We start from the raw sequence: 12,252 nt of genomic DNA on the forward strand, positions 1-12,252 counted from the left end.
ACGCCCCTCATCCGAGAGGCTGGAGCTCCTCCCATCCCACCCGCCCCCACGGAACGCCCTTTAATCTGAGATAATCCTGGCCCTAGGCTGCAACACGGCCTTTTATCCCAGTATCAAAACGAGGGTGGGGATGCACGCAAGTGTGCAGCTGGGGTCACCCAAGCTCACAGTAATGGAGTCTTTAGAGTCCCGGCGGAGTAAGGGCGCTCCAGACCAAAGGGGAGGGGCTACGAACGATTCTAGAGTACCACCACGAGGAAAGCCTCCATCCGCACCTCCACGATCCCCTTCCAGCCCCCCGGCTGCGCGGGGCCAGGAGCAAAGGCCCCCTTTGGCTAGACATTAGTGACACCCAGCGGCCGCACGGGGAGACGCCTCGGACAGGAGTCCGAGATCCGTTGACTCGGGCGGGGGCGGGTAGGGAGGAGCCGGGGTGGATCTGGGTGATTTTAGAGGGGGCGTGTGTGCGCGAATCCCGGCTCAGGAATGTCACAGGCCGGGGACGCGAGGGGGAGAATGGTCCGAGCTAGGGAAACACCAGCTCCCAAGGCAGGGCCACATCGCCCCCACAGCCGACCCCCCAAGGGCGGAGCCACGTCCCTCCTCCACTTAGAACTTTCCTGGGAAGGGCTCTGTACCCCAGGACTGGGAAAGTGCTCTCATCAGACACCCCTCCCCAGCACAGGGTTAGGTCCTCTTCTCCAGGGGCAGAGGGACAGGTCTTCGCGCCGAAGCCCGCCCCTGCAGTGGGCTCCGGCTGACGTCACTGCGGCGTGGCTAAGGGGACAATCCTCTGCTACAGTCTCGCCATCGGCCCCGCCTCCCGAGGCCGCCGCAAACGCGCACCGGGGGGACAGCTGGAGATGAGGGGGGCTCGAGGTTGGAACGCCAGCCCGTATACCCTCACGAGGTGCCCAATGAGGCGGGGTCTTTGCCGGGATTCCCGGGGGCCGGAACACGTGCGCGGGACCCTTTAAGGCAAGCCGGGTCTCCACAGCCGCCACCGCGGTTACTAGGGATGTAACGTCATGCGCGGGCGGGGACGTGCGCGCCAGGGCGGAAGCGGAAGGGGCGGGGCTCCGCAGGCCGAGTCTCCAGCGCTGCCGCCGCCAGAGTCAGACCCGGAGCCGGAGCGGGCTGAGCCGCCGAGGCAAGATGGTGGACTACAGCGTGTGGGACCACATCGAGGTGTCTGACGATGAGGACGAGACGCACCCCAATATCGACACGGCCAGCCTCTTCCGCTGGCGGCACCAGGTAGGGTGCGCGCGCCCGTCCCCTTCCCCCCTCCCCCCCGCCCGGGACTCCGCTCCAGAGTTCTGACCCCTAGTACTGCCAGGGACCCCGCCATTGACACCTGGGATTCCCAGCGCATAGTCTGGGCTTTCAGTACCGCTTGGGGTTCTTCGATTCGACTCCAGACCTCAGAATTGCCAGGGCGCTGAGTCCCTACCAGAGGTCCCCGGCCTCCCCTCCGATTTCTGCGTGGAGCTCCCAGTTGACCCTTAGAGCACCTTCCTCCGAGTCTAAACTGCTAAGAGAAGCTTTGGGGGTGTCCCCCCAATCCTTTCTGGGACCTTCCACTTAACACGCAAAACTCTGCCTCGGAGCTGGACTCTTGATCCTGTTCCGGGAGACATTTCTGATCTTGGATGTACCATCTGCCCCTCCCCAAATCCTAGAGTCTTCGGTGCTTTGAATTTATTCGGAGATCTTCCTCCCTGGTTCCTGACAGGGATTCCCATTCCTTCTCCAAACAGAACAAGGAACCCTGCCCTCCCCTGAGGTTTCTGCTCTTGGCTTGAGAGTCCAACCCATACCCGGACCCCTTCTGTAGAACGTAGCTGGATGCTCCACCAGGGCCTTCGGTCTCATCTAGGATGGAGTTTTGGAACCCGCTTGCCCAAACCGGACCACCAGGTCCCCCTGATGGAGTCTCGAATTCCAGCCACTCTTTAGCGTCACCTACTGTGGACCCTGTTTCTCATTATACCAGGAAACCCTGCCCCACAGGGCTTCCGGCCCCTCCAGAGCCCCTGCTCCTCCTTGGTATTGCAGGCCCAGGCACCACCCACCCCCAACAGTTTCCTGTAGAAGCCTCTGGCAGCCTTGGAATGCCTTCTACCAACTCAAGTCCAGCACCCAAACCCACCCAACCTTCCTCCTGACCCCAGCTTGGTCTGTTGCTCTCAGACACCCACATGTGCCTGCTCTAAGGACCCTCCCAATTTGATTCCAGATTTACTGCCCCTTCTTTTTTTGTCTGTTTGCCCCCAAATCCAGATCCCAGAATCCTGTCTGCTTGTTGTCCCATCTCCCTGCCCAGCAGTGCTCACAGGACAACAGAGCAGCTCTCATAAGACTTAATATTCTAATCTCTTGCTCCCCCAAATCGGAGCTTCTACACCCACATACTTGTGCGTGTTATACTCTCACTTTGAGGGCGTATACCTCTCAGAACCTTCCAGTTAGGAATTCCTCACTCCACCCTCGCATATGGCAACTCCCAGTCATTTATCCAGAACCTCCTAGAAGGGCCCTTCCCCATCCTGTGGTGTCTTTAGTCCCTACATCTGGTCTCCAGTACCATTTCCAACCCTTACCTTAAAGCAGCACTCTTGGGTAACATACCTACCAGGCAAGCCACGGAGAATGTAAGAAGAAAGTTCTAGCACTTCCATTTTTTGCCATGTGTAACATTTTATTATGAAATGCTTAAGACTCAACACAGAGCTCTAAAGACTGTTCTTGGGAGTACCTACTTTTGTCACATAAAGAGGTTAATCTATACAGCTATGTGGAGAGCATTTTGGTCCTGCTGGGTGGGAAACCAGTGCCCCCTCTCCTGCAGAGTTCTCCCGACCCTGCCTTCCTCCCTCCTGGAACAGAACCTTTTCTTGTCCTGCTGAGGACCCTATGGCTGTAGTGGAATCAGGTGGGGGTGGGGCGGGGGGGAGGGGAGAGAAGCATCTCTAGCCCCAGCTTCAGTGACAGGCAAGTTTGGGTTCTAATCCCAGCCCTACCACTTACTGCTTTACTTTTCCTGCCCCTAGAGACCATCCGAAGAATGAAATGAGATTAGGCCTGACAAGAACTTGGCTCCGGGCCTGGGAGGGAGTAAGCATATAGGAGGGGGAGGCAAGATTAGGAAAAAGGTAGCCTGCTGCACTTCTGAGCACAGGCCTGCACAACTGGGTTCCAGTCCTGGCTCCTGAATCACTGACTTACTGCATGACCTCCAGCAAGTTGTTTGATCTCTTTGTGCCTTGGTTTCCCCAGTTGGGAATATTAAGGGTATCCACCCGATAGGGTTGTTATGAGAGGTTACTCTATTGAGTACGTGTGATGTCCTTAAGGATAGCACGTGGCACGTGATAAGCTCTCTGTAAACTTTAGCAGTTACCGTCATTGTTATTGTTTAGGTAATCCGTGCTCCGGGAAAGAAAGATTCCAGAGGTGCCAGAAAGAGACAAGGGAGTGTCCCAGCCCCACCTCCCTTGTCCAGATACAGCTACTGTTAAACTAGTTTCTTGGGACTCCTTTCATCAAACTATGGCGCTGTGATTCTGTGAGCGTCAGGTTCTTTGTAAGGCTGGAAGGTGGTGACACCTGCAGGTCCCAGCTTCCTGCTGTGGCCCCTGTCACACCCAGGCTGCCACAGCCCCTCCCAGAGGTGGAAAGCCCGTGCTGGGCAGGCTGCCGCCCCCACCAGCTCCAGGAGGCCTTTATTTAGCTCCAGTCTCCCTGGCGGCCACTCAGAGGACATCGAGAAGAGCTCAGTGGCCACCCAGCAGAAGCCAGCAGGGTGGTAGGCTCCTGCTGCCACCCGAGGCCAGCTAGAATGCCAACCCCAGAGAGCCCCGCAGCAGGAAGCCCCCAGGGCACCCCAGGCCCCAGAGGGGAAAATGGCAGAGCCCCAGGCCTCTCTCTTACTCTTCCAGGAGGCAAGGGCCCTTTCGGCCTTGACACAGCTGGGGAAAGTGAGACTCTGGACTGTCAGCAGTCCTGTGGGGCTAAGTTAGAGAAGGCTCAAGGCTTCCCCATTCTCACCTACTGCGTGCCTGACTCTGCTCAAACTTGGAGATACAGCCTCAGAGAAGGCCCAGAAGTGAGTGAGTGAACCACTCTGGGGCCAGTGGCCAGGATGGTGACGCTAACAGCGGAATGTGTTCATTACGTAGGACTGCGTGCAGTTTCCTGGGAGTAACTCCTTTGATGCTGCGTTTTTCCCAAAGAGGAACTAACTCCAAGGCTAGAAGTGTTTAAGTGTCTTAGCCAAGGTCACGTCACCAGTACGCGGTGGAGCTGGGTGATGTGACAGTGCGGTAACAACCACTCCCAGGTATTGAGCATGTGCTCTGGGTTGGAAATTGATGGAAACACTCGAAGTATGCTTTCTTGTTTGAGCCCCAGAATGGTCAAGAGAGAGAGAGAGATTGTCCCCTTGGATAGTAATGGCAGTCGCCACCACGGGAATGGTGCTTGCCGAGCATCCAGCATGGCTCTGGACTGTCTACTTTGACTTAAATCTCCTTTGCTTCTCCTGGTGCCGCTCGGTGAGGTCGGTACTGTTGTCTGCCTTTGACAGATGAGGAAACGGAGGTCCCTAGAGGTCAGGGGATTGACCCAAGGACCCCAGCCTATACTCAGTAGCCACGGCTTATGACTCCACATCTGGGGCCCTGAGGCTGTTCTCCAGTGTCTTATCATGCTGTCTGATGATCTTAAAGGGGGCTTTGAGGCACAGTGATGGGGAATGGGGGGCCCTTGGGGAAGGCTCTGTAGAAGCTGAGACCTGGGGCCAAAGGACATGGAGTGAGAGGAAGAGAGTTCCAGGTAGAAGGAGCAGCCTTTGCAGAGTCCAAGAGTCAAGAGCGAGCTGGTGCATTTGGGATCTGCCTGCAACCTAGAATTGGGAAAGGAGAATGGGACCCTGGCCCCCTGGGGCCTTGGTGCCACTTGGGCAGCTTGGAGTAAGGCTTTGGGATCCCATCTGAGCGTAGACGCTCCAGGTTGGGGTGGCAAGAAGGGCTGCAGACAGATGTGCGAATTTCCAAGACTGGCAGTCTAGCTTGGAACAGCTGTGGAAGGTGGTGGCACCTCTCAGGGCTCAGTCAGGGGCTTTGGATTGAGCAGGCACTGCTGAGAGCTGGGGGAGATGATGGAGCAAAGCAAGGGTGGAGGACAGACAGGGCCATGTCATGTTGTAGAGAGTCTTGTGGGGACCGGAGCGAGAGGGGGAACGAGGGCACCATCTGAACTTGGGGTGCAACAGCAGAGGAGGTCTGGGGAGCAACAGCTGGGGTAGGGGGGACAGGAGGCCGGTGGGCACCGAGCTAAGGCTCAGGGTGGGTGTGCTGGCCCGGAGACATAGCTGATGGGGCCTTGGGCAGCCATCCAGGAGTAGTTCTCTGGGTGGACCAAATTGGAGAGACTTCTAGAAGCGAAAGCTGTCAGGACTGGGTAGGAAAGAGGGAGGAAAGGACAGGACCAGTGAACAGGCCTCAGTGGGGGGCATCGGAGGTTGTTGGGCAAGGGAGGGCACCTGAGTGTCACTGAGGGCGGCTCCGGGGAGGACGAGTGGCCTGAGACCCCCATCCAGTATTTCCTTACTTTATTCATCCAACAAGTGTCTCCTGAGCCTTGACTGTGCACTTGTGTGTGAGACACAAGTGAGCAGATCCCCCATCTCTAGGGACCCCACTCCTCAGAGAGGGACAGTGTTGAGAACAGTAAATAATTGTCACCAGGTTGCCACCAGATGCTAGCAGGTAATGAGTGCTGAGGAGGAAGGTGAAACAGGGCACAAGTAAGGGGAGGTTGCCATCTTCATTCAGCAGGGTGGTCAGGGAAGGGCCTCATCTGTAAAGTGATGTTTGAGCCAAGATGGCAAGGATGTGAGGGAGTAAGCTGGTTTGGGTGCCAGTGGGGGGAGTCTGGAGAGAGAACTTTCCAGGCTGGGGCAACAGCTAGTGCAAAGGCCCTGAGTTTAGAAGTGGGTTCAAGAAAAGACAAAGCAGCTACTGTGACTGGAGGGAGGGGGCAGATTGTGCAGGGCCTTGTAGGTCATAGATAGGACTTGGTTTTCTGCTCTGAGTGACATGGATGCCACAGAGCCTTCTGAGCAGGGTTGGGGGTGGACACACACAAAGTAAGGTGTGTGCAGGTATCCTGGTGGGATGGAAGCTGCCCCCCCAGGGGGGCACAGAGGGTGGTGCACACATTCCCTGAGGCCATCCCAGGTGCAGGGGGTGGGAGCCCTGGGTGGGGCAGGGCCGAGGTCAAGGGACCAGCCTTTCCCCGGAGTGCAGGGCTTGTGTCTGCCCGCAGGCCCGGGTGGAGCGCATGGAGCAGTTCCAGAAGGAGAAGGAGGAGCTGGACAGGGGCTGCCGCGAGTGCAGGCGCAAGGTGGCTGAGTGCCAGCGGAAGCTGAAGGAGCTGGAGGTGGCCGAGGGCGAGGGCAGCAAGGTGGAGCTGGAACGGCTGCAGGCCGAGGCTCAGCAGCTGCGCAAGGAGGAGCGGAGCTGGGAGCAGAAGCTGGAGGAGATGCGCAAGAAGGAGAAGAGCATGCCCTGGAACGTGGACACGCTCAGCAAGGACGGTTTCAGCAAGGTGGGAGGGGGCCAGCAGGGTTCCCCCCATGCAGGGGCTGGTGGGGTAGGTGGGGGTAAGGCCTGGACAGCTCAAGGGAGGGACGCCCTGGCATGGAGAGGGTGGAGGGACAGGTGTGGGGCTGGGTGGATGAAGCACCCCACTGGTACCCCCCTCTGATCTGCCCGAAGGCCCTAGTTCGAGGCCACACCTGCCACACCCACGCTCCCGCCACACTGATGCTCATGGCGCCGTCACCACCTCCGCCGTGGAAGGGATGGGCGCTGCGGCCTCGGCCCACCCGGCCGTGCTGGAGGCGCTCTGCGGCCTCGCCCCAGCCCACTCCCCCTCTCGCCCCATCACAGAGCATGGTCAATACCAAACCAGAGCAGGCGGAGGAGGAGTCGGAGGAGGTGAGGGAGCAGAAACACAAAACCTTCGTGGAGAAGTACGAGAAACAGATCAAGCACTTTGGTGAGTTGGGCCGTTGGAGGGGGCCGGCAGGCTAAGGTTAGGAGGTTACACAGGACAGGGGCTGGTCCTCTGCCTCTGGGGCCCCTCAGCACCTTGCCAACACCTTCTCGTAGGCATGCTCCGCCGCTGGGATGACAGCCAGAAGTACCTATCAGACAATGTCCACCTGGTGTGCGAGGAGACAGCCAACTACCTGGTCATCTGGTGCATTGACCTAGAGGTGGAGGAGGTGAGTGGAGTCTACCCCGGGACTAGGGGAAAGCCCTGCCCTGAGGCCACCACTTGGTGACATCCTACCTCTTCTCCCTTGGCAGAAATGTGCACTCATGGAGCAAGTGGCCCACCAGACCATTGTCATGCAGTTCATCCTGGAGCTGGCTAAGAGCCTGAAGGTGGATCCCCGTGCCTGCTTCCGGCAGTTCTTCACTAAGATCAAGGTAGTGTCCCCGAGGAGCCAGGGTCGGGTGGGGTGTGGGCCTCTTCAAGGCACCAGCCTCCATCTACAGGGGGTATATACAAAGGTCCATTCAGACTTGGGGCCGTGGGATCAGAACCTGTTCGATCAGGGGAGGCTGGAGACATGGAGGGGCCAGTAGTCAGCCCCCGGTTTGAAAGACGGGGTGTGTGGACAGTCCCGACGTGGGGTGAGGGACAGAGTCAAGGATGCCTTAGGGTTCCCTCACCTGAGCACCTGGAAGCACAGAGCTGCCCATGATGAGGCCTGGGAGGCTGAGGGCAGGGCAGCCTGCGGGGAGCGATCAGAGCTTGGGTGAAGACATAGGTGAGGTGAGCATTCACAGGTCTGTGACTCAAGGCAGGCACGTGGTCATTAGCACGTCAGCAGTAAAACCAGCCTTCGGGGGCGGGCCCATGGGAGAGACGGACCGAGCCTCTGAAGAGATCTCGGCCCTCCAACCCTGCAGACAGCTGACCGCCAGTACATGGAGGGCTTCAACGATGAACTCGAGGCCTTCAAGGAGCGCGTACGGGGCCGCGCCAAGCTGCGCATCGAGAAGGCCATGAAGGAGTACGAGGAGGAGGAGCGCAAGAAGCGGCTGGGTCCTGGTGGCCTGGACCCTGTTGAAGTCTATGAGTCTCTACCTGAGGTGTGGCTCCCCGGCCCTGGGTGGGCAGCAGGCAGGACCCCCAGGAAATGAGGCCCTGACCCCGGCCCATCTGTACCCGCAGGAACTCCAGAAATGCTTTGACGTGAAGGATGTGCAGATGCTCCAAGATGCCATCAGCAAGATGGACCCTACCGTGAGTAACCACTCCCCAGGCCCACCCACCAGCCCAGCTGAGTGGCGGGGGCAAATGATATGTCCCCTGCCCCCCCTCCAGCCCTGCTCCCCACATCGCTGGTAGAAGTGTCCCTTGTGGGCTTCACGGAGCAATAAGGGAGGTCATGTCAACCGTGTGGCCAGCACATGAGCCAGCCTATGGAGGATCTACCGTGTGATTACATCCAGCAGTGAACTTGGAACTTTGAGCATATCCCCTGCCACTGTCACTGCCCCCGTGGGCCATTTATGAGCATAATGGGCACACCAGGTTGATCCTACCTTTGTCCAAGGAAAGAGTGCTCCTCCCCAGCCTTGGTTACCCAGTTTTCTCTGGATACTAACTTGGAAAATCTGGGAGTGAGGGGGTGCTAAGCACATGGTAAATGTCAGCTGTTGTTTGTATGTGTGCATGTATTTTAAAGTAAGCCTCTACCCAGTGTGGGCCTTGAACTCATGACCCCGAGATCAAAAGTCACATGCTCTACTGATTGAGCCAGCCAGGTGGCCCTAGCTGTTGTGACTAGGAACAGCAAGGGTGCTGGTAGATGGGACTTTGTGTCTTTACAGACCTTGGTTCGCCCCCATTCCTGCTGTTTGGCTCACTGGTCGGCCACACTAGTTTCCTCATCTGTGAAACAAGTTTAGTCACAGGACCTGGCCTTGGATTTCTAGAAGCTTCCATGAGAATGGATATCTAGACCTAGAGTCTTCACACTATGGTTTATAAGCTCACTCCTGTGTTTATCAGTTTTATTGGCATGCAGCTTTTATTCTGGGTGTACACTATTTAAATTTGAGTTCAAGTTAAGTAAAATGTGAAGTTCTGTTCATCACTTGAACTAACCACATTTGAAGTGCTTGGCAGCCACGCATGGCTGGTGGCTACCATGTTAGACACTGCAGATTACAGACAATTCCCATGATTGCAGAGTCCTTTGGACAGCTCTGATCTAGAATGAGTAGTAAGCAAGGTTAAGGACGTGGTTTAAGGACGCGCCACCAGGGGTGGCAGTCCTGGCCTCACTCGCCACCCTTCTCCCCACAGGATGCGAAGTACCACATGCAGCGCTGCATCGACTCCGGCCTCTGGGTCCCCAACTCCAAGTCCAGCGAGGCCAAGGATGGGGAGGAGGCGGGCCCTGGGGACCCCTTGCTGGAAGCTGGCCCCAAGGCAGGCGACAAGAAGGATGTCAGCGCCTGACTCGCCCCAGCTGCTGCCCTCCTGCCTGCAGGCCCCTGTGTGCCCCTTTTCAGAATACAAAAATAGATGCCATCTCCCCAGCTCCTGGCTTCTTCCAGTTTCACTGCTCCCGCCCAGCCTGCGGCTGGGAGAGGGCCTATCCCCACCCCCACTGCCCCCACCTCCATTGCTCATTCAAGTCTGCTTTGAGTCAAGGGGCTTCACTGCCTGCAGGCTGCTACTTCCTTCTCCCTCCCCCCAATCAGCATTATGCCAAAGGCCTGGGGGTCCAGGGAGGGGCGGAGGTCGCTAGGCTGGTCCATGGGGCGGGGTGGGGAGGGTCCCCAGCCCAGAGGCCTGCTCTGGTCACTCTGGGCTCTGTTCTCATTGTTCATCTGCTGTGAGTCTTCTATATGGTAAACAGCAATGATCTTCCAATAAAGGATTTCAGATGCTCAGGGGGGCGTCTCAAGGGCTGTTGACACAGCTCTTCTCTTGGAATGGGAGGGAAACCCAGTGAGTGTTGAGAGGCCTGACCTGTGATGCCTCAGGCTTTATCCTCCAGCTGTCTGGGCAGCTCCCTCTATTCTGATTCCAGGCTCTTGAACATGCTATTCCACTGCCTAGAACATTCATCCCTGGGATTCCTTTACATCAGAGTTCTTCTTGTCCCCAATCCCCTACTCTTTGGCTGGCCCCCCAAGCCCCCTGCCATCACCCATTCAGGAGGATCCCCTATCTCTGGTCACTGCCCTTTGCATCCATGGCCTCCACCCTGGTCCAGATCTTCACACCTCTGGCCTGCAGCCTGCCCCAGCTTCTTGTCTCCCACCCCCGTTCCACATCAGACCTCAACAGGCAGTGGCCAGAGGGTAGCCATAAACATGTGAGTCAAGGCACATCATTCTCCCCCCGACAGCAGAAGCCCAAAGTCCTCTGTAGCTCATAAAGGCCTGCACCGTCTGCCCAGTCTTCTCTCTGCCCTGATCTCACATCCACCTGTCTGCCTTCCCTCCTTGCGGGTTCTGGAGCACTTTAAATTTCTCTTTATCAGTGTGACCTTGGGCAACTGACTGTCTCTGTGCCCCCCCCTCCCCGCACAGTGAGTAATGTTAGTGCCTTTCTCCTGGGGTAGTGCTGAAATGAGATCATGCCACAGACAAGCAGGGCACCTGGCACGTAGATTCTCAAAATGTGGGCCTTGGTGTATACCTGTTCCTCTACCCAAACACCCTTGCCTGCAGCCCTTGGGGGCTCCTTTAAGTAACAAAATATTGGGGGCAAAAGGGCCTAAAGAATAAGATGCACAAGGACATGGGTTTAAGATGAAGCAGTGAAGCCCTCTGCCCAAAATCCCAGGAGACCCCACCCCAGGCAGCTGCTTGTCACTCAGACTAGAGCTCAGTGCCCCCTCTTCCCCCAGGGCCCTCCTTGACCCACCTGAATTGCCCTGCACACCCAGCCAAGGCAGCTTGCCTCACCTGATGTGTGCCAAGCTTTGCCACCCTGCGTAGTCCTCTCCCTTGTGCTGTGAGCACCAGCAGGGCACAGTCTTTGGTCCTGCAGTATTCAACAGTGCCCTCAGGGGATCTTTGCATTCCGTGGTGAGGGCTCCGAACATCTAAAGCAAAGCACCCCCAGATGCTGTTGTGTCCAAACTGATTGCCACCAGGGGGCAGTGGTGAGCTGCAAACCCTGGTGGCATCACCTCAAGCTTTTATGTGATGGGAATGGCAGGCAGGGATCTGATCTGGAGGGCTTGGGGAGGAGGAAGGCATCCTTAGTCCTGGATAAACCTCGCCCATCCAGGATCCATCCAGGATTGGCAACTTCATTATTTACTGTGAAAACTTTCAAAGATAGAATCCATATTACTGGTTTTTCCTTTTGCCTCAGGCTCCAATGTAACAACACTGTTACTGATTCTTAAAATTTCAATATTTTGTTCATGGTTTTTTTTTTCCCACATTAATTGTGCTTTTTAAAAAATATTGCATTAAAGTATTTATCTTGGTTACTGAGCTTTTTTGGCGCCCTCTTTGCTTTCATGCCTCACTTCTCTTACCCTAGTGTCGGTTGTCCTAAGGATTTAAAACATCAGATACTAGCAGGAGTAGCTCTGACTGCTCATCCTCCACTCAAGTGGTTCCCTGCCCCCAGTCATGGGAATCCACGGGAACCCACTGTCCACGGTTTCTCGTGACTCCTTCCAAGGTGTTTTTTTTTTTTTTTTTTGTAAAATTGAATGTGTTCTTATTGCCTCTCTTCTTTGCCTAAAACTTAGCTCGTTTTACAGTCTGAAATGCATCTTGCTTTTTTTCTGCTGAGCCATTAGGACCTGCAGACCTTCCTTTATCGTTCCATCAGCACTTCCTCATTCTTTCTATCCTGTGTGGAAAGCTCCTTGGGGTGCCTATCTCAGCATTGGTTTCATTGGGGGGGGGGTTCCAGTTTCTGTTTCTTCAAGCCAGAAAAAGCCCTGTGCACCGCTTCCCATGAGTGCAGGCATCCTACCTGTAGGAAAAATTCCCAGAGACAGGATTGCTGGGTCTTAAGTTTGAGAAACAGAATTCAAATCAAAAGGGTTTAACTGAGCAAATTGTAATGAAAGGATTGATGTCATCAATTGAGTGGGGTTGGAGAACCAACGAATGTGTGTTGAGTGTATCCATCTTCTACAGCTGTTATAACAAATAACCACAAACTTAGTGCCTTCCACACCAA

The 12,252-nt window shown here is 56.1% G+C and overlaps 1 protein-coding gene across 1 annotated transcript; it reads left to right on the forward strand.

Annotated features, from left to right (window-relative positions):
• Positions 1-1,049: 1,049 nt before the first annotated feature.
• On the forward strand, positions 1,050-11,549 carry CDC37 (cell division cycle 37, HSP90 cochaperone). Its single transcript, XM_072787307.1, has 8 exons — positions 1,050-1,257; positions 6,331-6,612; positions 6,957-7,065; positions 7,179-7,294; positions 7,380-7,502; positions 7,989-8,171; positions 8,254-8,325; positions 9,394-11,549. Exons 1-8 carry the CDS (start codon positions 1,156-1,158, stop codon positions 9,547-9,549), a joined length of 1,143 nt encoding a protein of 380 aa, XP_072643408.1. The 5' UTR covers positions 1,050-1,155; the 3' UTR covers positions 9,550-11,549.
• Positions 11,550-12,252: the final 703 nt, after the last annotated feature.

The sequence above is a fragment of the Canis lupus genome, chromosome 19 (genome assembly GCF_048164855.1).
Source record: "Canis lupus baileyi chromosome 19, mCanLup2.hap1, whole genome shotgun sequence".
Taxonomy (NCBI): Eukaryota; Metazoa; Chordata; class Mammalia; order Carnivora; family Canidae; genus Canis; species Canis lupus.

Excerpts from the sequence above, each read along its gene's own strand:
- CDC37 (XM_072787307.1), top strand. The coding sequence starts at position 1,156 with ATGGTGGACTACAGCGTGTGGGACCACATCGAGGTGTCTGACGATGAG. Across the intron at positions 1,258-6,330 it reads TCTTCCGCTGGCGGCACCAG|GCCCGGGTGGAGCGCATGGA; the intron begins GTAGGGTGCGCG and ends GTCTGCCCGCAG. Across the intron at positions 6,613-6,956 it reads GCAAGGACGGTTTCAGCAAG|AGCATGGTCAATACCAAACC; the intron begins GTGGGAGGGGGC and ends GCCCCATCACAG.